General features: G+C 44.5%; 1 protein-coding gene across 1 annotated transcript in view; it reads left to right on the plus strand.

The window, feature by feature from the left end:
• The first annotated feature begins 3,019 nt into the window (after positions 1 to 3,019).
• LOC124594388 overlaps positions 3,020 to 27,620 on the plus strand; it is a 63,806-nt gene continuing 39,205 nt past the window's right edge. The window contains exons 1-2 of the mRNA XM_047132757.1: positions 3,020 to 3,122; positions 22,545 to 22,637. Of these exons, the coding sequence (XP_046988713.1) occupies positions 3,020 to 3,122; positions 22,545 to 22,637 (196 nt within the window). The remainder of the gene's footprint in view (positions 3,123 to 22,544; positions 22,638 to 27,620) is intronic.

The following is a 27,620-nucleotide window of genomic DNA, read 5'->3' on the forward strand; positions in this document are numbered from 1 at the left end:
TATTAAACAGGTAGCTTTTGAAAATTTTGTTTCGGCACCGTTAAAATACATCGCCAGAAAGCAAAGCAAAGACGACGTCTGGAGAGAGATCAGACATCTGTGGCGTGACACGAGCCCGACAACAATCAGAAATTACTACACCGTGCACAATAATTTCGCCGCGCTCGCTCTGACAGCGATAATTGGACTCTCTGCATACCTGAAGAACTTGTCAATAAGTTAATCTGGTATACACACTTGAGTTACGCCCATTACGGTGCTCGCAAACGTTTTTTGATACTATGACAGAACTGTTATTTCGCAAACATGGAAAAGCGTATTCGACGAGTCTTGGCGACTTGCAAAATTTGTCAAAATATCTTGTACAATGTCTCACATTGTTGTCCCTCTGTACCCGATTGTACCCATGAAATTAAGATATATGGCAGCTGATGATTTATTTGGACCCATTCTACGAACTAATAGAGGTTTCCGTTACATTTTCGTTGTTGTAGAACTAACTACGAAATTTGTATCTTTCACTCTCTTACGAAAAGCCACAGCTACAACTACGAACTAATAGAGGTTTCCGTTACATTTTCGTTGCTGTAGAACTAACTACGAAATTTGTATATTTCACTCCCTTACGAAAAGCCACTGCTACAACTGTTCCTAACACTTTTACTACACATTTTTTGCCTCATGTTGGACATGCTCGGAAGGTAATCTCCGAGAATGGACCGCAATTTCGATCAGTAATCTGGAAACGCACACTGCGATCTAGAAATATTACACCCATTTTTATTTCCAGATACCATGCTTCTTCCAAACCATCAGAGCGCATGATGAAAGAGATTGGAAAACTTTGTCGTATCTGTTGTCACAAAATACATATTGATTGGGACAAGCACATTTCAGATTTTCAGGACATCATCAATTCAATACCAAACGATTCCACCATTCTTTCCCCGCATCTTGTGTTGAAAAATATAGATTCACCTAATAAAATTCGTAAAATTGTATCTTTTCCTACTATAAGAAGATTACGTCACCATGGAATTATAGACATCGTACTTAACAATATAAAGAAGACAGCACAACGCCACAAACGTCAACAAAAACAGGTGAGTATCCTCCAGAAATTTTGCATAGGACATGTAAGCTTTAAATAATTATGATGTATGTTTTTGCCAGCGCGTTAGTATAGATGAGAGTTGGCTGATAATTCGTAATTGTTGAGTAGTCCCAGAATGCACGTAAAAGATTTTGACAAAAGGGCTAGTTAAATATTTAATTTTTGCAGTGCTTTTAAGATTTTTTAACAAATCTATGTGTTATTTGATGATTTGCATTTCTATTGGATTAGTGAAGTTAGATAATACTTGCTATTTAAATCTCATGGTTTGTGAATCAATTGTGAGTAATGTAACTTCAATTATCAGATTTTTTCGAAAGCCAAATTTAACTTGCAATAATTTTTCTAAAATAACTGAGTGTTAGTAATTCACCATAATCAGTACCGCCTCGTCTGTAACCGAGCGGTTCTAGGCTCTTCAGCCCGGAATCGCGCTGCTGCTACGGTCGTAGGTTCGAATCCTGCCTCGGGCATGGATGTGTGTAATGTCCTTAGGTTAGTTAGGTTTAAGTAGTTCTAAGTCTAGGGGACTGATGACCTCAGATGTTAAGTCCCATAGTGTTTAGAGCCATTTCTAAGTACCGCCTCCCACTCCAGGTCATACAGATTTTAAAGAAGTTGAATTTTCTTAAATGTTCTCGTTTATCAGCCAAATGAAATTCACGTGGGTTTCAAGTATTACGGCTGGCATTGCACACTGCTGAACCTGTAGCTAGCATTCATAATTTTTATGAGAGACCAGAATAGATCGCATTACTCTGTTGCTGCTTTAGAGGTAAGACAATTTAATTTATTTCTTATGTGAACAGGGCCTTAGGATTCAGTGCTTAAGGGGCTGAATGTGTTTTGCAGAGAGTGTATTTCTTTATTGGTAATGGGAGTTGCATTGCCCAATCAATTCGTAAAATTTTGCTAACAATAAGACAGAGGAAGCACACCTCTTGCAGTTACAACACACCACACGACAATTCGAGTGTAGTATCCATTCCACTGTTCAGACATTCATTCAACGTAAACGGAAAGTTTATCATTTTATATTTTTTAAAGAACGTTGTTTATCTTTGGAACTGTGAAACAGATATCTTCTGTTGCAAGGTCCGGGAGGAGGAAGTATTGACCCAAAGCAAAAAAAAAGTCCAGCAAAAAGGCTGTCTCAAATGCATACTGTAGGAGCTGTGAAAACTTGCAAATGTTCACTAGTGTGAAACACATCTCTTCTACTGAACAGGTCCTCATAGCTCTTTAGGTATGCATTTTAGAGCCGAGGCCTTCTCCACATTTTTTTCTTCTTTTATTCCGTACTACTTCCTCCCAAAATGTGGAAAGCAAAGAGCTTGCACTAGAAGAGATCTATTTCATAGTTTCGAAAATGAACAAATTTTCGTAGCTCTTTAGGAATGGATTTTAGAGGTCACATTTAGTAGACACTTTTACTTGTTTCTGTATGAGGAAACTATCCCTAAAGTTTCTCGGAGTTTTTTGGGGTACGCTGTATGTGTAATATACAAGACCAGGAGCAGTGTCAATATTAAACCCTGTGGAGAATCAGTAGTAATGCGTTTGCACCCACATGAAGATTCAATGTGAAAATAGTGCGAACTATCAAAGTGACCGTTTACTCTCAACAAGTGAAATACTTTATGAACCTGTTACTCAGTACACCTCAAAGCTACTCTCGGATAGATTGATCTTGTAAAACTGGAATGGGTGTTGGGAGCTATGAAGCACATAATGGCACCAGAAAGATCGACCCGGTCGCAGTTTAGGCCAGACGGACCATCCGGAAGTAGCGAACGGTGGAGAGGGAGAGAAGCGAACCGAGTCTATATAAGTGGGCGCAGCTGGCTGGAGAAAGTGCTGCCCGCCGAGCAGCCCGTGCAGACAGACACAGCGTGGACCGCCAGCATGCCGCCACGCCGGACACCCGCGGCTGCCACTCTGCTCCCGCTACTGCTGCTGCTGCTGTTCGGTGCCGCGTCCGCAGCAGACGTTTACGGCCGCGAGTTCGGTGCGTAACTCTTGTGTCCCTATCACTATACAACACAGTATACGCGTATACTCTGTGAAGTTATTTCATTGTGACCTGCTGTACTGTCTAGCGTATAACAGCAGGTTAAGCTAACCAGAAGCGATACTTTCAAGCGGCAAGTCTCATTGCGTGTTCAGAGTATAGGGCGCATCCTACAACGTATGCACATTCACACGCTGAAGATGGCGACTAAAGTGATTCCTAAGAAGACACAGGTCTTTTGGGCTGCCGAAAAGTAGTTTCTTCAATGTTTCATCGTTGTCATACAGCCGACGAATGTTCTACCCGTGATACAGGGAGCGTCATCTTGCTAACATTGAAGACAGCTGTTTTCAGGTGAACGTGAGCTCTGAGATTATAGCCAAACCGTTCAAGAGTGCCTTCAACATGGAATATGATTCCAAACAACGTCACGAAAACGTTCCATAGATCTTCCCGCTTGCACCGCCCCACCGCCTTGTTCTCGTTGAGCACCGTTTGCAGTTGTTTCCTCCACGTTTCTTGCCAGTCGACTAGTCGTCCAGTTAAGGAGGGGGTGTGGCTCGCGAAACGAGCCTATACGGCACCAGTCTGTTGACGTCCAGTTGCGATATTATCCATTAAGTTATACCGTATCACGGTTGTTATATTCGAAGAACCATAAGCAACGATGGTGGTAGAAGAGACTCATGTATCATACTATAAAGGTTATCGGTCAGTGCTCACACAAGTTTTATTAGCTACGCCAGTTTCTACATTCTGGTCATTTTCAGTATTCCATAATGCGTCTTGGCCAATGGCTGCGTCAGAAAGTGGTAAGAATGTGCATCCCTTCAAGGCTCACATTAGATAACGCTTTATGGGCTACTGAATATGATTGAAGAGTCAAAACTGCTATACAACTTGCGACATTGTCACGATAAGTTTCCAGTCATCCACGAAAATATATGCTTTATTATGTTATGCATCATATATTACTCCAGTTTTAGATCACAATATTTGCAGTCAGGTTATTACTTACGATCTGTAATGACCATCCGCAGACCTGAGTAAAAAATTATTGGAATTACCGATCGAAATTAGTAACCTGATCACAAATAATCATTATGATCCGAGACTGGAATTATAATGAAGAAAAAACTGGTATAGCCAATGAAGAAAATTTGTATCAGTGTTCCTGATAATCTTTATAGCGAAATTTAGTGAGCTAACGGACGAACTCCAATAACAACACGACAAATATGCACTTATGCCAGGAGTTTTTAATAAGTGTTGTCTTTCGTGAATTCCCGATTTTATTATCGTCTTGGTCTATTGTAAGTGCGATTATTTGGTCATTCTTACATTTGCTTTGAACTGTAAAAAGTGGACGGTTTTACAGAGCAAAAATGAAACTGAGTCTCTAGTTTTGCTGAGAGTAAACACCCCCATATGAGTTTCGTGAATCTATTCAATACTATTGAAAATATCAACTCTAGTCTTTTGTTTGAATCAGAAATTTATTATAGAAAGCGAACAATACCGTATAAACTGTTCATCCAAATTAACTGGTGGTTTCTCTACCTCTGGCAGAGTTATCATTCTCGTCCATTCTTTGTTTCACAACCTTTCTTTGTTTCCTCTATGGTCCTTTGTGGTTCATTTTTGTCGTGTCAACAACTTCACTCAACACTTCTCCGACACATTTTTCCCGTTCGTGAGTTTTCTGTCTTAGACTAGAACTATAACATCCATGTGCGTATAGAGTGCGGCAAGAACGATTGTTTAAAGCCACTGTGCGTCGTAGCACGTTCCTAAATACCTCACTTAGAGCTGGTTCTTGAAACTTCGAAGTAGACGTCGGCGGGATGGTTATTGTTCACATTTAAGTATCTGCCAGCACAGTCCATCATCACCTCTGACGTAATGCTGCCCTTCTTTGCACACTTCCAGTATCCCCTATCAGTCCTTTGCCCTGTGTGTCTCGCACACATTTACGCAAACATTTTAAGCGGATCGCACGAGTTTTGTTAAGCGTTCTCTTTTGTTTGACAGATTGTATTTTTCCAGAAGGCTACTAACGAATCGAAGTCTGACACCTCTTTTATCTTCGACTGAGCGTAGGAGACTTTTATGTGTTGTCTGAACCCAATTGCGAGTCATTAAAAGTGTAGTTGGATGATATTACGTATCTGCATGTTTTAAAGTGCACAATTTTACATTTATACATTTCAGAACCTTTAAAGCAAGTTGCTAATATTTACATCACTCTGGAGTCTTACCAAGCCTTGAGGGAACATTTTTACAGATTTTTTCAGATAGTACTTAATTATAAATAAATGTATCATGTGCGAAAAGTCTGTTGACACTATCAATATAGCCTGTCAGTCCAGAAATATATAACATGAACAGAAAAGGATCCCAACGCAGTTCCCTGGTCGAAGTTGAAGTTATACTTCCTTCATCACTGTCCATCGAAGGTAACGAACTGCGTCCTACCAGCCAGGAAATTTTCAACCCGGTCACAAATTTCGCATGATACCACTTATGACTGAACTTCCGTTAATAAACTATGGTGAGGTTGCGAATCATGCTTTTCGAAAGTAAATAAATACAACATGAACCTGCCATGATCCATGGTCTTCAGGACGTCATGGGAGACAGGCGCAAGTTGAGTTTCGCACTTTCGACGTTTTCGGAATCCATTCTGGTTGGCATTCTGTTTGAGATATGTTACTTTATAAAGTTTGATTCTACAGCAAATGGATGTCAAAGACATTGGGTGATAGTTTTGTCCATCGCTTCTAAAACGGCTGTGACCTGTGCCTTCTTCCAACTCCAGGGAACATTAATGTTTTTTCTCGAAGTACCTAGGGTGATAGCGAGTAAGAGAGAGGCGGAATCAACTGTACATCTTGTGCATAATCTGATAAGTATTTCAGTATTACATCGGGACCCGTTACTATTTTAAAGAATGAAACATTTAAAGATGGAGTTCAGCATTTCTGTTTTTGCTTTTAGTCCTTGTGTCATCCATGAGAGTCTGCGCACTAACTTTAGTGCCACTGGGAAAATTTACATATGAAAAGAATTTCTTTCGGGTTTTGCGATAGTTATTTCTATAAGATTACGCCACATCAGTCTTTTGGACAGCCAAACATGTTTCTTCAGCATTTCTCAAGTTATAGTCCTACGCTTTTCATCTACTGTGTAGAAGTTGTTATTCCTTTAGGAGTTTGGTAGAGAGATTTATGGCGTGGACGGTCTTTTCCCTGACGAATTGCTCTACTAGGTATGTGTGTTTCCACTGCTTAGTCAACTATTCTGCTAAACTACAGCTGTAGTTCCTATACGTGCTCCTGCTCAAAGCTGACTGTTACAATTTCCTCATTGAGGTATGACACTACATCCTTTCTATCTAGTTTGTTAAACTTTAAAATCTTTCTGTTTATTGTAGTTTGATTTTAAATCGTCGCTACAAGTGCCTCAAGGTCAATGATACCAGTTTAAAAGTCGACATCCTATATGAGATCATGTCTATTCGTTGCCATCAGATATAATTTTTTTGCTGCAGTAAATGGGCTTTCATACAATCTGTTCTAGGTAGTTTTCACAGAAGTAATGTGGTCCAGAATGAGATTTTCACTCTGCAGTGGAGAGTGCGCTGATATGAAACTTCCTGGCAGATTAAAACTGTGTGCCCGACCGAGACTCGAACTCGGGACCTTTGCCTTTTGCGGGCAAGTGCTCTACCATCTGAGCTACCGAAGCACGACTGACGCCCGGTCCTCACAGCTTTACTTCTGCCAGTACCTCGTCTTCTACCTTCCAAACTTTACAGAAGCTCTCCTGCGAAAGGCAAAGGTCCCGAGTTCGAGTCTCGGTCGGGCACACAGTTTTAATCTGCCAGGAAGTTTCAAGTAATGTGGTATTATTTCGCAGGACGTCATGTCACGCCACCACTTTCAAAATAATAATTATCCCTATCGGATGACTGAAGTCTCCTCCAATTATGACACGATGATTGGCGAACAACATACTAGCGAGCTAAGATTTTCTCTGACGTACTCGGTTACATCTGCCGGTGACTCTAGTGATCGATAAAAAGATCTAAATGTAAACTTATTTCCTCCCTCCCTCCGATGACCATTGATACTGCGTATTTCGATCGCACTTTCAATTTCTATTTGCATCTGGCGTCTGCAATTTTATGCATCTTTATTCGTCCGTGAGGGGATGTCAGTTTCCTGAATACTGTGGATGTTCCAGTAACTCGCTCAACACTGAACTCCCAGTATTTACATCTTACCGAAGGACATTGCAGGCGGTTCTGTTAACATAATGAAAGATGATTCACTTTTCCAATAAAGGTTCGTCTCATCCCTTTGGTGCAGAAAGCTTGCGTATAATTAATCTAAACTCTTGCAAGGCAATCGGTGAGAGCAATACACTTTGCATTCCAGAAAACACAGGCTGGCCGATGAAAGCGACTTCGCGTCTTTTGAGGCCGTGCATTCAAACCACTTCTATGATTTCAGTTTCGTCTCTGCCTTGAAGGTGGGTTCATATCACATCCACAATAATACACCGACAAAAATAATTACATGGAATCTCATTAAAGAGGCCAAAGTATTGACGAGAAATTCGTTTTGACCAGTGACAAAGTGATAATACTTTCGCACTGCAGATTCCTTGGTGAGGTACTTGAAACTGGCACTGTGCGTTTGGAAGTAAATACATTTTCGGAAATAACAAGTATTCATCAAACGTTTTGGAGATGTTTTACCGGAACTGACGTCTATCATGTACCATTCTGTGTGGCGTGAGACCACCATGGGCATTAATACACTGTTGTGTTCATTTTGGGATGGAAGCAAGCAGACTCAGAAAATCATCTTGAGGATTTTGTTGCCATTCCTGAAACGTGTTAATGAGGATTATTCGCTGGAGATGGTATGAAAGCACACGTCTCCCCACTGTACCTCACAAATACTGTTTTTCTTTTTTACTTCATCAGTCATCTAACTGGTTTGGTGCGGCCAGCCACGAATTTCTCTCCTGTGCTGACATTCAACCATTTACTTTCACAGTGGCACTTGCAACCTGTGTCCTCAGTTATTTGCTGGGTGCATTCCAATCACTGTCCTCCTGTACTGTTTTTATCCTCTATAGCTCCCTCTTGTACCAGGAAGTTATTCGCTGATCTCTTAACAGATATCCTGTCATCCTGTTACTTCTTCTAGTCAGTGTTTTCCTCGCCGATTCTGCGGACAACTTTCTCATTCCTTCAACATTATTCTGTAGCACAACAAGCCAAATGCTTCGATTCTCTTCTCTTTCAGTTTTCCGACAGTCCATGTTTCACTACCATACCATGTCGTACTCCAAACGTAGATTGTCAGAAATTTCTTCCACTTAATGCGTATGTCTGATATTAGTATTCTCTTGGCTAGGAATGCCCTTTTTGTCAGTGCTAGCCTGCTTTTTATGTGTTCCTTGCTCCGCTATCAATGGTTATTTTGATGCCTAAGTAGCCGAATTCCTTAACTTCATCTATTTCGTGATCACCAATCCTGGTGTTCAGTTTCTCGCTGTTCTCATTTCTGCTACTTCTCATTACTTTCGTCTTCTTTCGGTTTACTCTCATTCCATATTCTGTACTCATTAGACTGTTCATTCCATTCAACAGATCTGTAATTCTTCTGCACTTTCACTAATGATAGCAATCTCATCAGCGAACCTTAACACTGGTATCCATCCACACTGAATTTTAATCACACTCTTTATTCCCATCATTACTTCTTCGAGATATAGAATGAACAGCAGGGGTGAAAGACTACATCCCAATCTTACACACTTTTAGTCAGTGCACTTCGTTCTTGGTCTTCTACTGTTATTGTTGCCTCTTGGTTCTTGTACAAATTGTACATTACCCTTCATTCCATATATGTTAACCATATTTTTCTTAGGATTTCGAACATCTTGCACCATTTGACACCGTCGAACGCTTTTTCTTTAGTCTTGCTTCCATTATCAAACGCAACCTCAGAATTGCCTCTCTGGTGCGTTTGCCAACCCTGTGGCGAAACAGATCGTCATCTAATACTCTATGGGTAACAAATCAGAGGACGAGATTGACCTGCCACGGATCCGTTTATTCCTAAGGGGATTTTAGGTAAGTGGTGTAGTGTGAGGTGGTGGGGGTTATCCTGCTAGCAAGCACTCGTCCTCCCTTTAACAAATTTACAAGTCAGTCTTGTTATCATATTCAATTGCTCCCCAGTCCTTGGTTCCAGTATTTGGAGAAGTATAGGTCTTTAAAATCACTGTATCCTGTGACTTTCACCAGGTCGTCTACCGATGCGCTGACACCAATCTTACCGCCACAGACCACAGAATGCCCTTCATTATCCCATTTGACGCCGGCTCCACATCTTGGAAATTTCTGTTGTCTGTGGTGTGGTGTCAGTAGTAAACGACGCATGACTAATCGAGATCTCAACCCAGCTTAAGGCGATCGGTCAGCCCGGCGGATTGCTAAGTAAAGGTGCCAGGGATCGAGTCCCGGCTGGATCGGAGATTTTCCACGTTTGGGGACTGGGCGTTGTGTTGTATTTACATTCCTTTCGTCATAATTGATATTCTGCTATGGAGACGGGTGAGTAGGCACAGCCCGAAAGCCAATAAAACAAAACAAAAAAACAGCCAACAGTTATGTGTTCCCAATAGTTCGTGGTGACACTGTGCCTGAAACCTCCACACGGACTGTCGTCATCCATCTGTTCGTGAGAGCCAGTGAAACAGTCCTACATCGTGTAGTCCCTCTCGAAGGAGCCGCCTATTCTTTCTTGCCACAGCGTTGCCGTGAGTCCATCTCGTCGCACTCATTCTGCTGCCAACTATCAGCCCGGTCTGCCGATATGAAGCCCCGTGTACGTCGTGCCAATGACTCAACCTTTCTCAAAGCCTGAAAGACAATGATAGTGCCACGCGTGAACGTCCTCGAGTATGCTGTGTTGGGATTTCCACCTGAAACTTTCCACTAACTTTTGAAGCGCTCAATACCAGTAATGTACTCACACTGTTCTTTGTGTGAATGGATGGATTTTATAAACTGAAAATACTTTCTCACGGGAATTAAGTTTTAACCAACATGTTTCACAGGCACTTAAATATAGGAATACCAATTGGATAGCGTACGGTCAAGCTGTTCTAGTTGCTACACTTTCAGTTTCCGTCAGCGTATAGACCAGGAGTCTCCAACCTTTCAACTTACCTGGATCATAATGGAAGAAAAGGAGTAATTTTTGGGCCGCATATAATATCCTTAACAGTAACACCTGAAAAAATGTGGAGAGAGGAAGCGACGGTCAGAGGTACAAAGTGAACACATTTATGCAACTTTTAATTTTAATCTAAAAAAGCAAGATAGAATTAATGATATTTCATTAATTTCATAATTCTATGTAAGCCGAATGTTATAGATTTTTTTATTGGTCATGTGACACATGCTCATTTCCTGGGCCCATTGATGCATGCTTAGGGCAGCATGCCTCCCGCAGCCCTCGGATTCTACACCCCTTGTATAGACAGTGTGGGTGATGTACTGGCACTAGTGTAGTTCACGACACAGTTTACGTCCTCATTTGTGTGTGTCTTGCAATGCGACAGTTTTGAGTCTATACTAAATGGCCACTGTTGAACCTATATATTTTGTTAGTAAACAAGTGTTTCGAATTCGAGTGGTTAATGAACTAAATTATACGAGGTAATTTACGAGGTGGTTATGATTAAACTTTCGGTACTTAAGACATTTTAGAGGAAAAACTATTTACCGTATGGATACCCAACTTTGTTGGTGTGATGTCCAGACTGTGTACAGCAGGATTTGCGTGTTAAGCTGTGCTACTGATACGGCGATATAGGGTTGAGCTGTCTCACGACAGTTCAACATTCTATGATCCACCGCTCGAAAAGTGCAGCGAAACATTGTGAAATGGTATCACTCCTGCAGTTCAAAACTTGTGAACTGCGGACAGCCCTCTCTTAAGTATGTTAACTGCGGACAGGGGTAAACTGGCTGGCGACTTGTGAACTTTGGACAGAGGCTGAGTCATCCAGCTAGCGTTACCCAGGAGATCATCTAGGAGGTTGGCTGATTATCTCCCATACTCTCCACCGAAATAACAACTAAAACATAGTCAACATTGGAAACATCAAATCGTCAAAAATAAGTCATCCGGTTTCTTCTTCTTCAGTTTTTGGGACAAAACTTGAAGCTAACTCTTTTAACAAAACGGAACTGGTCGAAGTCTTCCATCCACTCCGATAAAAATGTTTCCTGCCCTCTTTTGTTTTCGTTTCCTTGGCACAGATCACACTCCCGATTTTCAAGTATGTGCGCGTACGTGAAAATCAGGAGTGCGAAAAGTGCCAAGCATTCATGTGTGCATGAGACGTGAGTAGTGAGTGTTTGAAAGTGAATAAAACTGAATAAAACTAAGTGATTGAGCAGAACTACGTGTTTCTCGAGCGTGGGTAAATGTCTGTCTGCAGCTCACAAGTTTCTAGAGCAAGACTCTAATGGCGATTATCGGATTAGTCGATAAGCCGGCGCGGTCAGTAGTTCAGATGGAAACATGATGAGATGAAACACGGTGTACGCAACTCACACGCAACCGTGCGGTTCCAGGCTGTCGTGGACGCAGATTGGCGTTACACTGAGCAACCTTTGGAACCTGGAACGTGAACATGGTACGCAATAAACAAATGTTGCACTCTCAGATCGAAATTACTCGTAAGATTCGTTTATTTCAATGATTTATTCGTTATTTACCTTCCGCATGTCCTTACAAATGTTTACACAAAGTTTCATAGTCCTACGATCATTCGTCTTTCAGAGTGGCCCTCCTATGTAGCGGAAACTTAATTGTAAACACCTTTTACATCCGGTATTCTACTGCAATATTGCAAGAATATCTTCTAATTACCACGATGTCTCGTGACTGGACTTCCGATAGTATACAACAAATAAAAAGCTTCATTCGTTTCAACACTGTCTATGAGCCAGGAAGAGAGATTTTGGTCTTCCGTGATACAATGCAGGGTGCCCATAAAGTCCCGCTTTCGTTTTAAAAAATCATATTTGGAAACTATTAGAGATAGAGAAACGTCGGTTATTTTAAAAAGATTAGGAGCTGTCAACATTTTTCTGTCATGTCACAATTTCATTGTGTGACCCACTGCTTCATAACAGTACTTCCAGAAGATATTCGAGTTCTGCCCATGTACGTGTCAGAATTGCAGCTTAAATAGTTTTGATTGCTTCTCTGATTCGCGCATCAAGGGTAGGAATTTCATTGACGTGTTGTGTGCACGCGATGCTTGACGTAACCCCATAAAATGAGTGTAGTGCCGTAACACAGGGAGAGCGTGGGAGACGTGCAATGGGACCATCAAGACTCATGCGCCTCTCAAAAATGGGTCACACAGCACACAGACTCATTGTGGGGATGGCACGGTGGAGCTGGAATATGAGGTACGGCTGCAGCATTTCGCTCCGCCGTAACAATGTGTTTTTAGCTTCGAGGAAGGTCTTTGACGCTTCCCGTCTCCTTAATGTTATCAAACTATCTGACTATGCTTGTTTTTGCTGGTGGTGCACTTCCATACTTGCGTCGATAACTCCGTGGTAGTGTTGTAACTGATTTCGATTCTGCAGAACAGTTGATAGATTGAGCCTTTTCCTGACTTGTGACCATTTTGATGCACTCCATGTAAAATTTGCAACGAAGGGCAAAGGAAAGAATAACGGAGCAATGTTAAGCGTTTCACCGTAAATGACGTTTCTCGCTCTGTAACAGTTTCGTTATTTTTTTTGAAATTAGAGCGGGGATTTACTGATGCCCTTTTTATTAACTTTCCTTTGGGAAGAAATTACAGTCGTACAAAGTTTGTGTAATGACAACATTCGGCTATCGATTGTAATTATTCTTTGTTTTCCATTAACGTCCAATATTGACTACTGTGCCATTTTCCAACGGTAGTTGAAGTGCATGAGGACAGACCACCACGTTAACCAGACAGTAGCCTATGGCGAGCAGACACAAAACTTATGGAGGTGTAAAACTGGTATAAAAATATTTCGAAATTCGAACGCTATCCAGTCCCAGTCAACTGCTTTGAAAATGATTGCATATCTGTTTTACGCATGACTACTTGTCACAAGTTTTATGTTTTCCCGCCATATACTGGTGTATGGACAGCTTTTATGGCCTTCCTCATGTACTTCAATATTAGACAATAGTGGAAAATAGACTATGATTACATTTTCTTAATGGTCGGTAATTTATCAAAAGAAGGTGGCACATTTCCACTTCTGCTCCATTTATTTTGTTAGTTCACGACTATTTTCTCCCTTTTAGGCCATTCTCAGGGGTATTTCTATTTAAAAGAAGGCACGATATTACATGCACGAGCAATAAACCAATTACATAAATGTAACTTATTTGAAAGACAGTTACCTGGATCAGAAAAATATACCATATGCATTGAAATAGCAGCTTCTTTAAATATGCGTTTTCTATTCGTTTTTGTTCACCTAAATAGCGGGAATTTCGTCATTTCAGAAACATTATTCGCCTCATGGTTGGTTGTTGAAGTGAGCGGAAAAAACCTGTGGTAAGACACTGTGCTGCGGAAGGTGTCTGGTTATCGGACCAACGTCACCAATTTGTCTCACATTGGACTAAATTTATTGACAATTATGGCAATTAATTTTGAAGTAATAAACAGTTAACTCACATTTTCTCATCTGTCTAGTTTTCATTTGACTGCCCCTTACATTACCGTTGCGCTATGCGCTCTACATCGGTAATAAGTCGTCGTAGGGACTTCAGATATGAGAGCGTGGCGAAAATGTGAAATCCACTGTAACCAGCCACTGAGAGAGAAGATGGCGCTGCGGCCCTTATCCACGGCAAGATGCGGGCGCCACGCGGTTACGCGTCTTCCGGCAGGGCGGTATGTAAGCCAGCGGTTGCGTCAGCGACAGCGCCCGCTCTCAGTGAAAACGCGTCGTCCTCGCCCGTGACGTAAGGCGCTGCTTACGGGTCGGGACCAGCGGCTGCGGAGTGGACTCGCCGGTGTCGCAGGTGGCTGCCGTGCGGCACCGGCCAAATCAGCAGCAGGGGCGACCACCGCTGGGGAAAGTTCGGAGGTTACATCACAGGACACTGCGTGTCGTCAACGCGTTAATGAAACTATGTGTAATCGAACTAGGTCAAGGGAATGACAGCTCTAGCAGAAAGAAGATTAGGTATTCGTATCACCTGGACCTTCTGATCGTATATAGGAACTAACTGTGTTTCGGGAAAACCTAAGCAACAGTGTAGTTGCAATGTTTGTATCACGTGATACACTTCCACAATTTAGTTTCATTGCAGTAGCAGAAGCATGAAATCTGCTGACATTTAGAGTAGTGAAGGACAAAGCCCACTTGTTTGAAGGAAACTGTGCAACTAACTTCCAAACACTCGGCTTACTATAAAGTTTAATCTATCATGAAGTTTCACAGCGACGTGTTTCGAGATCTTCCAATGAGGCCGCTTTTAATTACTTATTTTGGACAGTAAATACAACTAATATTCTAATCATGAGTGTAATATTCCCCGGCAGTACATGGCACGAAAACCAACAAAACAATCGTCTTAAACGGGAAGTGATGGGTTCTCCCGCTACGTGCCCCTATTGTGTACATACTCTTGCAAACCACCTCGCTATCACTCCTCTATCGAGGAACAAAAATTACGTCGGAGAACTGATTTTTGTAAGAGCTGTTTGAAGTTTTGAAAACTTTGACAGTTGCGAATATGACAATCGAAGAAAGTAAAAAAGGCTAGAATCATCTTGAAAATAATATTGGTTTCCTTTTTTTCGAGCAAGGGTAATAGTTCATCATACATTAGTCATAATTACAACCTTCAAGTACCAAAATGATTGCGGGAGGCAAGGTGAAAAACAGCAACCAACTTTGTTCTGGTTCTCGCAGCACAATAATGTTCCTGATCACGCAGTTTCGAACGCCGGGTTATTCCTAGCCATATCCAGAACGAAAACCGTTACGCACCACCATTCCGGATATGGCTCTATATAAAATTTTGCTGTTAGTAGAATCAAAACGGACAGAAAGATCTATGTTCATCACATAAAACAAATGGAACGCTATTCTCTGTAGACACCGTGCCAAATAACTTTAATAATTCTTCTATCAATGGCGGAAAACGTTACGACACGTGTATGAGGTTCGGTGTGATAACAACATTATTTCAAATGGACAGTAATTTGAAGCTGATGGGCTGCTGACATATTGCGCGAAATAAAAATTGAAAGGAAAAAACCTCGTACTCTTTAGGTTTCCACTTCCCTCATATTCAAATCTCTAGATTCCGAAATAATGTAGTGTAACAGTATTTAATTTATTTTTGGGTGCCTGTGTAATATTTATCAATATAACAATTCTGGGAGAAATACTTTTTGTCTTCACAATATTACATTTAGGAGACCCCAACCATTATGAATACAGGGCTGTGGATGATTCGATTTTGCAATCGCGAAGTATACAGTATTTGCAAAACCTGACATAATGTCCTTAGGGAACAAATCTGAAGTCACTGGTTTTGAGACAGATCTGCGTTTTTTTTTTTTTTTATGACCGGTTTCGGTTCAAGATGAACCATCCTCCGAACTGAATGTATTGGTTAACAGAGTAACCCGTCCCATTGTCAGCATATTTACATGGTACTTCGCAATAAAGAAAGTGACGTAAAATGCAAATTTGCTGGTAGTTGGACAAGTTATTCTAAACCGATACATCCAAATCTGAGGATGATTCATGTTGAACCGAAACCGGTGATTTAAAAAGTTAATACGATCATGATGGATAATAAACCTGTTTGAATTGTACAATACATTTCGTCTACGGAGATCATGATGGTCGTAATACATTCGTAGTGAAGCACACAGGCCTTTCACATTTGCTGATTATCATTTCATTGTATATGCCTGTACAACTGCATGTGAACACACTCCATAATTACTGCAATCAGAGAGAGAAAGTACTGCATCCCTTTGTCCGCGAACCCAACCTCAAATTGTGGGAATACCCCTCAACAAATTCAAAACAGCATTATCAGGGAGAGACTACAATTTTTACTTTTGTTTTTCAAATCTTTAGCAGAAAATGAATTAACAATATGCGCGAGAGTCATCCTGTCGCATATTAGCGTAATTTACAGACTCAAAGGAAATCGGATGACTTCGTAGGTTAGAGTGTAAAAGCCTCATACGTACTGTACTAATGAAATTAACCAAATGAATTTTATTGAAGAAATGATGTTCCATGAACATGAGCTTCAAACAAACATTGCATTAACACAACAACAACGTTTCATTCTTACTTCGAAGGGAAAAATTCTAGCACTAAACATATGTAATAGACTCAGCATCCACTGAAGATAAACATCAGGCATAGTCTGTTGGAGTGTCTCATATGTGATCTGCAGGTCAGATACTGCTTACCACGCCACTCATCTGACATCGGATTCTGGGTGTTGCATGGCAGTGGGGTTCCCTCACAGTGAATTGTGGTAATGGAGGCTGACACTACAAATCCGTTCGTGAGCGGATTCTCTGACATGAATATTCAAGATATCACTTCTTGAATTCCCGGTTCTAACACGATAATTCTAGTAATCCACCAATAATGATGTTACTACAAGGCGACATATCTTTCAGAGCGACCGCTGTTGCGACAGAATGTATTATGAGTATGATTTCTCCGTCTGTCTTGAGATCAGTGCACGCCTAGATGCCTTTTTTCCATCATCTTTCTGAATAATGCGGCCCACCATGAGTTATTCTCCCGTGCCAACCTTTTGATCTCAGAGCAGCACCTGTACCAAGCGTTCTCAGTTATTTGTTGGTTGTATTTCAATTTCTGCATTTCATTGCAGTGTTTACTCTCTATAGCTCCCTCAAATAACAAGGACGTTATTTCTAGAACTTCTTAAGATATATAATCCTGTCCCTTCTTCTTGTCGATGTTTTACACATGTCCTTTTTCTCGCAAATTCAGCGCAAAAATTCCCAATTTGTTAAAGGTCCACCCACATTTGAACATCCTTGTATAGCACCATATCTCAAACGCTTCGATTCTCTTCTTTTCCGATTTTCCCACAGTCCATGATTCACTTTCAAACAATGCTCTGCTCCAAACGTTTGTTGTCCGAGACTTCTTACTCAATATAAGGCACTGGAAGACATCTTTTGGCCATGAATTTCCTCTATGCTTATGCTAGTTTGCTCTTTATATTCTTCTTACTTCATTCCTCATATCTTATTCTGCATCAAAGGTAGCAGAACCCTTTAACTTCGTCTGCATCGTTGTCCCCAAGTTTTTAGGTACTCTAATATCTGCTGTTCGTGATTTATTTCGTCTTTCTTCGGTTTATTCTTAATTCGCAGAGCGTGCTTATTGGACTGTTCAGTTTAACAGGTCCTGCAGTGCTTTCTCACGTTAACGGATTATAACAGTGTTATTATTGAAACTTATTATTAATATCCTTTCGCCCTGAATTTTAATGCAAGTACGGGAAGTTACTTTTATTTCCGTCATTGCTTCTTCTACGTATCGATTCAACAGGAGGATCGAAAAACTCCTTTTCTGAATCTTACCTTTTCCCACCCTAGCAATTCTATCTTGTTGTTCCATTCTTAATTTTTCTACAGGAAACAAACTCATGCACAGACAGGCACTTCACGTGGGTTCCATTAACTCGCTTCCTCTGATATGTGATTCGCACACCATTTGTCTCAATAATGAAGGGATCAACAAGCAGTGACTCCATGTACAATTCACACACGGCAGTCTCAATGTTTGTGTGCAGTACGATACTTTCGGTCGCTCCGGATATACAACCTATACTAATCAACGAGAACATTATGATCACCAACGTGCTATCGATATAAGCTCGTCGTGGTGATATCGACGTCACCTGGCCAGGAATGACTGCAAGTCAGATATACGCACGGTGCATGTATTATCAGTGAGCATGTTGTCTGTGTGTAGAATGGGGAAATCGCGCGATCTAGCTGCGTTTGACCGAGGTTAAATCGTGATGGCCGGAGACTCGGCACCAGCATTTTGGAAACTGCATGACTTGTCGCGTGTTCGAGAAATGCTTTGGTGAGTGACTTCAACAGGTGGCGAAACCAAGGTGAAACCACGTCCAGACATGGAGGGGTTGGGCGGCCACGCCTCATTACAGACGTCGGAACTTGTAGGCTAGGCGGACTGATAAAACATGAGAAGCGGCGAACTGTGGCGAAACTAAAGGCATTCTTCAATGCTGGGCAGAGTACAAGTGTGCGTGGACGCACAGTGAACCAAACACTCCTAACGATGGGCATCCGTATCCGACAACTCATGGATGTGCCAATGTTAACACCATGATATCGGCAACTACGACTGAAAAGGACACGTGACCATCGGCTCTGGACGTTGGCGCAGCGGCAGAGCGCTGCATCGTCTGATGAAGCCAGATAAGTTCTTCATCATGCTGGTGGGAGAGCGCGAATCCCTCTTCCAGGGGAACATCTCCTTGACACCTGTATTGCAGGACGGAGATAAGCTGGCGGCGCCTCCATCATGCTGTGTGGAACATTCACGTGCGTCCAGTAGAGCACCTGCAAGGCACCAGTGCCGTACACTGGTTCCAGACCACGTACACCCATTCTTGATGATCATGTTCCCCAATGGCAGTCGCATTTTTCAGCAAGATGATGCACCATGTCACAAGGCCGTGAGTGTGATGGAGTGGTTCGAGGAACACAGTGGCGAATTCCTGTTTATGGGCTGTCCCCCCCCCCCCCCCCCCAAACTCTCCAGGCAGATGTGGTGCCAACTCCCCCCAGGGACCTACCAACGCCTCATTGCTTCCATGCCACGACGCGTCGCCGCTATTATCCGTGTCAAAGATGGACATACCGTCTATTACGTAGGTGGTCATGATGTTCTGTATTATTAGCTGGCAGAAAAAACGCCCGCTTTCACTAAAACTGTGCGCTGCATTTTCACTGTTATAGGAATGTCTTACATATCCGATTAAAAATAAAAGTACGAAAACCGCAACGACACAGATTGCCCGTCAGTAGTTCGCACTGCCCTCCTACTTTAGTTCATGGGAAATAAATTGTTCCTTCGCCGTTTGGAAAGTTTGCACTAACGTGTAAACTACAGAAATTTGATGTTAAAAAGTTCTTTCACGTTTAAATGTATTTTTCTGCTCATCTCCAAGTGCTGCAAGGATTAACTATATTCATCTGTATTCTGTTACGGTTCTGCTGTATTAGTGTCAGTGTGCAATTTTTAATTTCAAATATGGGTCCTTTAGACCAAAAAACTCGAGTATGAATCAGTGGCAGGTTTCATTTTCATGACAACTCTCAACAAGACTGTCCTGAGGTGACAAAAGTCATGAGATATCACATAATATCGTGTTGGACCTCCTTTTGGCCGATGTGGTACAAAAAACCTACGTGGCATGGTCCCAGCTACACTCCTGGAAATTGAAATAAGAACACCGTGAATTCATTGTCCCAGGAAGGGGAAACTTTATTGACACATTCCTGGGGTCAGATACATCACATGATCACACTGACAGAACCACAGGCACATAGACACAGGCAACAGAGCATGCACAATGTCGGCACTAGTACAGTGTATATCCACCTTTCGCAGCAATACAGGCTGCTATTCTCCCATGGAGACGATCGTAGAGATGATGGATGTAGTCCTGTGGAACGGCTTGCCATGCCATTTCCACCTGGCGCCTCAGTTGGACCAGCGTTCGTGCTGGACGTGCAGACCACGTGAGACGACGCTTCATCCAGTCCCAAACATGCTCAATGGGGGACAGATCCGGAGATCTTGCTGGCCAGGGTAGTTGACTTACACCTTCTAGAGCACGTTGGGTGGCACGGGATACATGCGGACGTGCATTGTCCTGTTGGAACAGCAAGTTCCCTTGCCGGTCTAGGAATGGTAGAACGATGGGTTCGATGACGGTTTGGAGTAAAGTGCACTATTCAGTGTCCCCTCGACGATCACCAGTGGTGTACGGCCAGTGTAGGAGATCGCTCCCCACACCATGATGCCGGGTGTTGGCCCTGTGTGCCTCGGTCGTATGCAGTCCTGATTGTGGCGCTCACCTGCACGGCGCCAAACGCGCATACGACCATCATTGGCACCAAGGCAGAAGCGACTCTCATCGCTGAAGACGACACGTCTCCATTCGTCCCTCCATTCACGCCTGTCGCGACACCACTGGAGGCGGGCTGCACGATGTTGGGGCGTGAGCGGAAGACGGCCTAACGGTGTGCGGGACCGTAGCCCAGCTTCATGGAGACGGTTGCGAATGGTCCTCGCCGATACCCCAGGAGCAACAGTGTCCCTAATATGCTGGGAAGTGGCGGTGCGGTCCCTTACGGCACTGCGTAGGATCCTACGATCTTGGCGTGCATCCGTGCGTCGCTGCGGTCCGGTCCCAGGTCGACGGGCACGTGCACCTTCCGCCGACCACTGGCGACAACATCGATGTACTGTGGAGACCTCACGCCCCACGCGTTGAGCAATTCGGCGGTACGTCCACCCGGCCTCCCGCATGCCCACTATACGCCCTCGCTCAAAGTCCGTCAACTGCACATACGGTTCACGTCCACGCTGTCGCGGCATGCTACCAGTGTTAAAGACTGCGATGGAGCTCCGTATGCCACGGCAAACTGGCTGACACTGACGGCGGCGGTGCACAAATGCTGCGCAGCTAGCGCCATTCGACGGCCAACACCGCGGTTCCTGGTGTGTCCGCTGTGCCGTGCGTGTGATGATTGCTTGTACAGCAAGTATGGTGGGTCTGACACACCGGTGTCAATGTGTTCTTTTTTCCATTTCCAGGAGTGTATTTGTTAGAAGTCCCCTCGAGAGATACTGATCCATGCAGCCTCCTACAGCCACCCATAATTGCGAAAGTGTTGCCGGTATAGGATTTTGACGGAAATCACCTCTCTATTACGTCCCATAATTGTTCGATGGGATTCATGTCGTGCTGTCTGGGTGGATAAATAATGCGCTCGAATTTCCCACAATATACTTCAAACCAATCGCGAAAACTGTGGCCTGGTGACAGGGTGCATCGTTATTTGGGAATATGAGGTCCATAAATGATCTTCAGGCAGCCGAACATAACAATCTCCCAGCAACGATAGGTTCATTTGGACTAGAGGACTCAGTTCACTCCATGCAGACACAGCGCACAGCATTGTGGAGCCACCAACGGCTTAAAAAGCACCTTGTTAACAGCTTGGGTACATGCCTTCGGGGGCTCTGCGCCATACTCGAAACGTACCATCAGCACTTACCAACTGAAAACAAGATCAGCTGACCACATTACGGCTTTCCAGTCGTCGACGGTTCAACAGATACGGTCACAAGCGCAGGCGAGGCGCTGCAGGTGATGTCTTGGTGTTGGAAATGGCACTCTGGTCGGTCGTCAGTTGCCATAGGACACGTACGCCAGATTTGGCCGCACTAACCTAACGGATATGTTCGTCCTACGTCCCTCATTGATTTCTGCGGTTATTTCACCGAGTGTTGTTTGTCTATTAGTACTGGCAACTCTACGGAAATGTCGCAGCTTTCGGCCGTTAAGTGAGTGAAGGCCATCGGCTGCTGCGTTGCCCTTGATGAGAGGTAATACAGTGCCCTTTGGAACTTGCGTATGCGATACTACCACCATCTGTATACGTGCACATCGCTATACCATGACTTTTGTCACCCCAGTGTAAATGAGCGGCACGTTGAACAGTTACTCGTCATAGCCACACATCTAGCACACCATTCACATATCTGAGGAATGCAACATCAACTCAGCCTGCTAACAACACAGTAAAATGTCCAAGGCACGACACCATGGTATAAGTACGCCATATTTTTTTAACATTTGTTATGACTAGATTAGCCAGCTATGAAATTGAAAGAAAAGCGACTTATATGCGACGCAATGCAAATTAATGTATCAATAAAATTATACTCAGACATCAAGCTCAGACCACTCATAACTCTCTAGGAACTATACGTATCTGGAAACCCAGAACACAAATCTCTTGATCCAAAGTAGAAAGATAAGCTGTCGGGTTGGAGGTTGCTGCAGGTAGCGAAAATTTTCTATTAGCTAGGTAAACGGTACTACGGAAATGTGCAGTTTTCGCCTAGACGGTCATCTGCCTGGTTGATGAAAAATTTTAGCACAGATTTATGTTTATCTGATAATGAAATATCTCACTCTCGATTACGTAAAATACTCAATAACATTTTTCACTCTTTTTCAGATGACTATTTCAAGGACTGCCACCGAAGAAGCCCAGACTTCGATTCCTGTGTTCTCAAAGGCCTCAACGATGTACGCCATTTCTTCCCAACAGGTGAGGGTTGACCATAATTTTGCTACACTTACAGAGAAAATGAGCCTTTTTTCCTGCGTTATGGTCTTCAGCGATACTCATCATGCTGTTCCTGCGTGTTTTCTAATGCCATATACATTATCTACTCGCCTTAAAAAAATAGTTCAAATGGCTCTGAGCACTATGGGACTTAACTTCTGAGGTCATCAGTCCCCTAGAACTTAGAACTATTTAAACCTAACTACCCTAAGGACATCACACACATCCATGCCCGAGGCAGGAATCGAACCTGCGACCGTAGCGGTCGCGCGGTTCCAGGCTGTAGCGCCTAGAACCGCTCGGCCACTCCGTCCGGCTTCTCGCCTTCCATTATATAATTGCCTCAGTCTGTTCTTATCACATCCCAGCAAGGTTCAACGATTACTACATATTAGAAGAAGTCTTTACTATGTACTATTTCCCTATAAATTCCGAGGTCATCTGAAACGACTAAATCAATACTCAAACTTCAACAACCTGAATCCTCACGAAATTGGAGGTCTTGAAACCTACACGGTGCAATTGCCACCCAAAGTTGTCAGATTCGGCATCTCAAGCTACTAGAACACAAGTTCCCTATTAGCTGATGCTGAACTTGCCTTGCTCGGCATGTTAAGCAGTGTAGGAATGAAATTGCTGTTCCTGTGGGGAAGAAAAGAAAAACCTTACCTATACGAATTGGCCTTGGATGCTGTGGCGATGATTTCATGTGTTGTCTGGGAGAAAATTATTCTCGCGGTACGTCAGGCCAACGTGTGGTTTGTCTGTGATGTGGTCTGCGCTCCAATTCACAGACCACCCGGTTGCGGTATTGCCTCACTTTCTCTAAGAGGGGCCTCGCGATGATTCTGAATCTGTACTGCAGGAGTGGGATGCCTGTGTAGTAGAAGATTGGAATATTTCCTCAGAACACGTAGAGCTGTCTGGATCCTTTGCAGTGTTGCAGTGACTGTTTTTGTGGACTTGCCACACACTACAGCTACGTACGTTAGGTACAGCTTGATGGCTTGTTGCGGCTATAGTGTCGAGCCCGAAGGCACCTTAGGGCTCTGCTTCTGACTTATCGGGTATGTGGCGCCCAGGAGAGTCTTTGATCTAGGGTGACCCCTAGGTACTTTGCTGTATTACTTCTTGGGATAGGTGCTCCAAATATTTCGACTGGCGGGAGATCTGGTGGCAGCAATCTCCGGATGAAGATCACTGCCTGGCTGTTCGCTGCGTTGAATTTCAGCCGCCATTTCCTTGACCATGAACTCAGAGTGTCGCACCCGAGTTGGAGACGGTGTCGCATCGTGTGCCTGTTCTGGCTTCGGGTATACTACTCTGCACCATCGGTGTAGAGTACTAATTTGACGCGTGCCATCCGCTGTGCATCGGCAGTGTACAGCAAATAGAGCAAGGGGCCAAGTACCGATCCCTGAGGCACTAATGCACGCTTCTGCCATTCTGTGAACGTACTATCGTCTGCCCTGACATCGAAGGGCTGCGATAAGTAGGATGTGAGGAGCACCCCGTGGGACGTCGGCAGCCCGAGTGCGAAGAGCTTGTGCGCGAGGCCTTCGTGCCAGACGGAATCGAAGGCTTTGGACGCGTCGAGGAACACCGTTAGAAGGTATTCTCTTGTTTTCAGTGCTCTCTTCGCAGGCTCTACCATTCGCAGAAGCTAGTGAGAAGTTGAACCACCGCTTCTAAAACTGAACTGCTAATATGGGATGACAACTTCCTGGATGACGTGTTCCATCAGCCTTTTCATTTAGAGCCTCTCGAAAACTTGGAGGGCGGAGAGAGCAAGCTGATGGGTTGGTAGCTACTTATCTGGCGTGTATCTCTGCCGGTCTTCAGGATGGCTTTGACTTCAGCGTGTTTCCACGTTGTAGGGTAGCCGCCCGAGTGGTGTATCTCATTGAACACGTCGGAAAGTATTGGTACTTCAGCAGGTTATATCTGACTCCATCGCTACCTCCTGCTTTCCTAGTGTTCAGGAAACGATGTTGCACTTCTCCCTGTATAATTGGCTCGATTACGCCTTCTTCGTTCTTGGTTACTAGGGAAATCGGGAGCCTCTCTTTGACTCGACGGCTGTGGGTCTCGTCCACGATGTCGGTCGCTGGCATGAAATCTGCGGTGATTGCATCGACCACTATGATCGCATTTGCATCAGACTCGCTAAACGTTGGTTGCCGACTTGCAGTGGTGGTACGCGCTGTCGGTGTCGCAGGAGATTTTTCACGATTTACCAGGCGCTACCGTAGTCTGCATTGAGCGTGGACATTCTCTGTTCCTGTGTTCTTCGAGTGCTCGCATGCGTTTCCCGTCGCACGCGGTTGTGCGGCGTTTAGCGACTCGTTGGTGAGTGAACTTCCATTCACAAAACAATCGGTTCTTCACGGTGACAGCTGCTAGGATGTGCGGCGGTAGCTGACGAGAGAGGTCTTGTGATCGCTGAGATCGTCTCGGAATAGCAGCATTTGAGAAAGTTTGGGGATGCATCCGCGACGATGACTTTGGGGTTTGCCACGTTTTCGAGTGATTCGAGTATTTCCTTGTGGAAGCGCTCGCAGTCCAAGTTGGTTCAACTCTGACGCTGGTCTGGACAGGAGACGCCGTCCATATCCATACTGCGACATGCTCGGATGATAGTTCCACATTTCAGTGTATGTGAATTGTCCGATGCCCTCCAGGCATTTGATTCTGGCACGTCCTGTCGGGCCCGGCTGGGGAAGTGCGTGGTGCGTAGCGTGAAAAAGCCCTAGGCAGACTGCGTTAGGCTGAACGATGCGGGAGAGTCGGTGCCGTTTGGTGTCGGTGAGACGAAAGTTCCATTCCGGGTTTTTCGCACTGAAATCCTCTGTAATGAAAAGTCGCCTCTCCAGTGATAGCATAGCATCTAAATCTGGTTCGTGTATCGGTCTGCCGCGCCGCTGATACACCAACACGAAGAGAATCTTCCTAGTGGTGGAGCTGACGCCACATCTGTGGCCTCCAACATAGTGAGCTCCGGCAAGTGGATCCTATGATGATGCAGTGACCTCAAAACGTAAATGGTAATGCCGCCCTTGCAGGTGGCTCTGTCGTCTTTATAGCAGCAGTAGTTCGCTGCCTGCTCTCTCTGGATTGCTTCCTGCACAAGACACGTGTCAACATCCTCGTCCTGTACGAATTGTCGAAATTTGCCAATTTTTGGGACACAGTACGTTTGCGTTGAAAGTACATGTCGCCAGGCCATGGGTATGGGCATTATACATGCTGTCTCTGATTTCTGACGGCACTGGCCTGGAGGGCCGCCGTTATTGCTGCAACGGGTGTTGGGATTTGTTGCATAAGCTGGCTCAGTTTCCGCATAATTGTACTGAGCTCGGTGGCCTCCGTTCCGGCGGCTGCGACGTTGTTCGTCGTCGCTGGAGTGCTGTACACTGGCTGGTGCGGGTGTTCTGCACGCTGCGATGTGACGCGTTGCTCTGTCTGACGCCCGCGCACTCCTGCTGCGACCTGTGGCAAAGTTTACGGCTCAGGCGGGTGGTGCTTTCCGCCTGGCGGCGTCGGCGAAGCTGCGTCTTGGTGGGACCCGTCTGGTGACTAACTTGAAGCGGAAGACGTCATAGCCCCTGTAGCGTGCCACGTGTGGTTTGCCATAGTTGCTACAAGTCGGCGGGTCTTCCTTCTTCTTCTTGGATTAACTTGTCTGGTGCAGTCCGGCGCATTTGTCGCAGTAAGTACGCAAGTGACTGTAGCTCACCACATGGTCCATAGCTTGTCAGGAGTAGCACTGGGCTCTCCTACTTTTTGCATGAAGAAGCTCCACCAGTACTGTAAAGTCTGCCATCTTGTCCACCTCGAAAAGAAAGAGAGGCATGTTCCTGTGTGTCCAAGGCGACTTCATCAGGCCGGTGGAGCAAATTGGGAAATCCTGTGCTGCGAGCTGCTGCTTGAGGAACTCTGGCTCCATATTCTTTGGAAAGTGGCAGGAAACCGTTTTCAGCTGCTTCTGCTGCTCGGCATTGTGAGAAAAACGATGCTACTTTTCTTCTCCTGCAGGCTTTATGAGCTTGCGGTGTTTCCAATTGTACAGGTCGGAGCCTCCCCCACGAACGCCGCAGTGCTTGGCGACGGAGTGGATCTTCTTGTGGAAGGTCTAGTAGCGTCCTAACCACCGCATTGTCATTGCTAGTGGGCGAGGTGGTTTCTTTAAATGGTTCAAATGGCTCCGAGCATCTGAGGTCATCAGTCCCCTAGAACTTAGAACTATTTAAACCTAACGAACCTAAGGATATTACACACATCCAAGCCCGAGGCAGGAACGTTCCTGCGACCGTAGCGGTCGCGCGATTCCAGACTGAAGCGCCTAGAAACGCTCGGCCACATCGGCAGGCGCGGTTTCTTCAGCTGTGGCAGCGTCGTCCCGTCCGCTTCGACTACTTCGGCGTGTCACCCTACTGGTTTGCAGTCTCCACACCAGCTAGTCACACTTGGTGGGCCTCAACAGATCTGGTAGTCTCCTTTCTGTCGGGAGCGATGAAACCTTCTTCGTCTGGATGACGCGGGAATGCGCCACACCTTCTCTTCGTTCTTTTCATTTGCTATTTCGGCCTGGATTGGTGGGGGAGGATTCTCCTAAGGCTGCGGGATGGCACCTCCTTGAGGTATGACATATCTCGATGCCCTCATCCAGATCGGACGCGTTCCGTCCTTCTGCTGCTACAGGGCCGAGCGCGGTTGCGGCCGAACCTGGTGCTGCAGTCACATCGGGCGCGGTTGGGCCGAATCTGCTGTCATAGCATCGGGCGCGTTCGGAACCGGTACAGCTGGCTTGTTGCCATTCACTCGCGGGCCCAGGTGGCGACATAATTGGTGGCAACAGTTTGCAACCACGGGGTGTAAGCGGTACACCAAGTGGGAACAATGGCCATGTCCCATTGATGTCGGTAGAGGTGACCGCCATTAGTTAGGCGATGCAGACTAACGACA

This window comes from Schistocerca americana, chromosome 2, assembly GCF_021461395.2.
Source record: "Schistocerca americana isolate TAMUIC-IGC-003095 chromosome 2, iqSchAmer2.1, whole genome shotgun sequence".
In the NCBI taxonomy this organism is placed as follows: domain Eukaryota; kingdom Metazoa; phylum Arthropoda; class Insecta; order Orthoptera; family Acrididae; genus Schistocerca; species Schistocerca americana.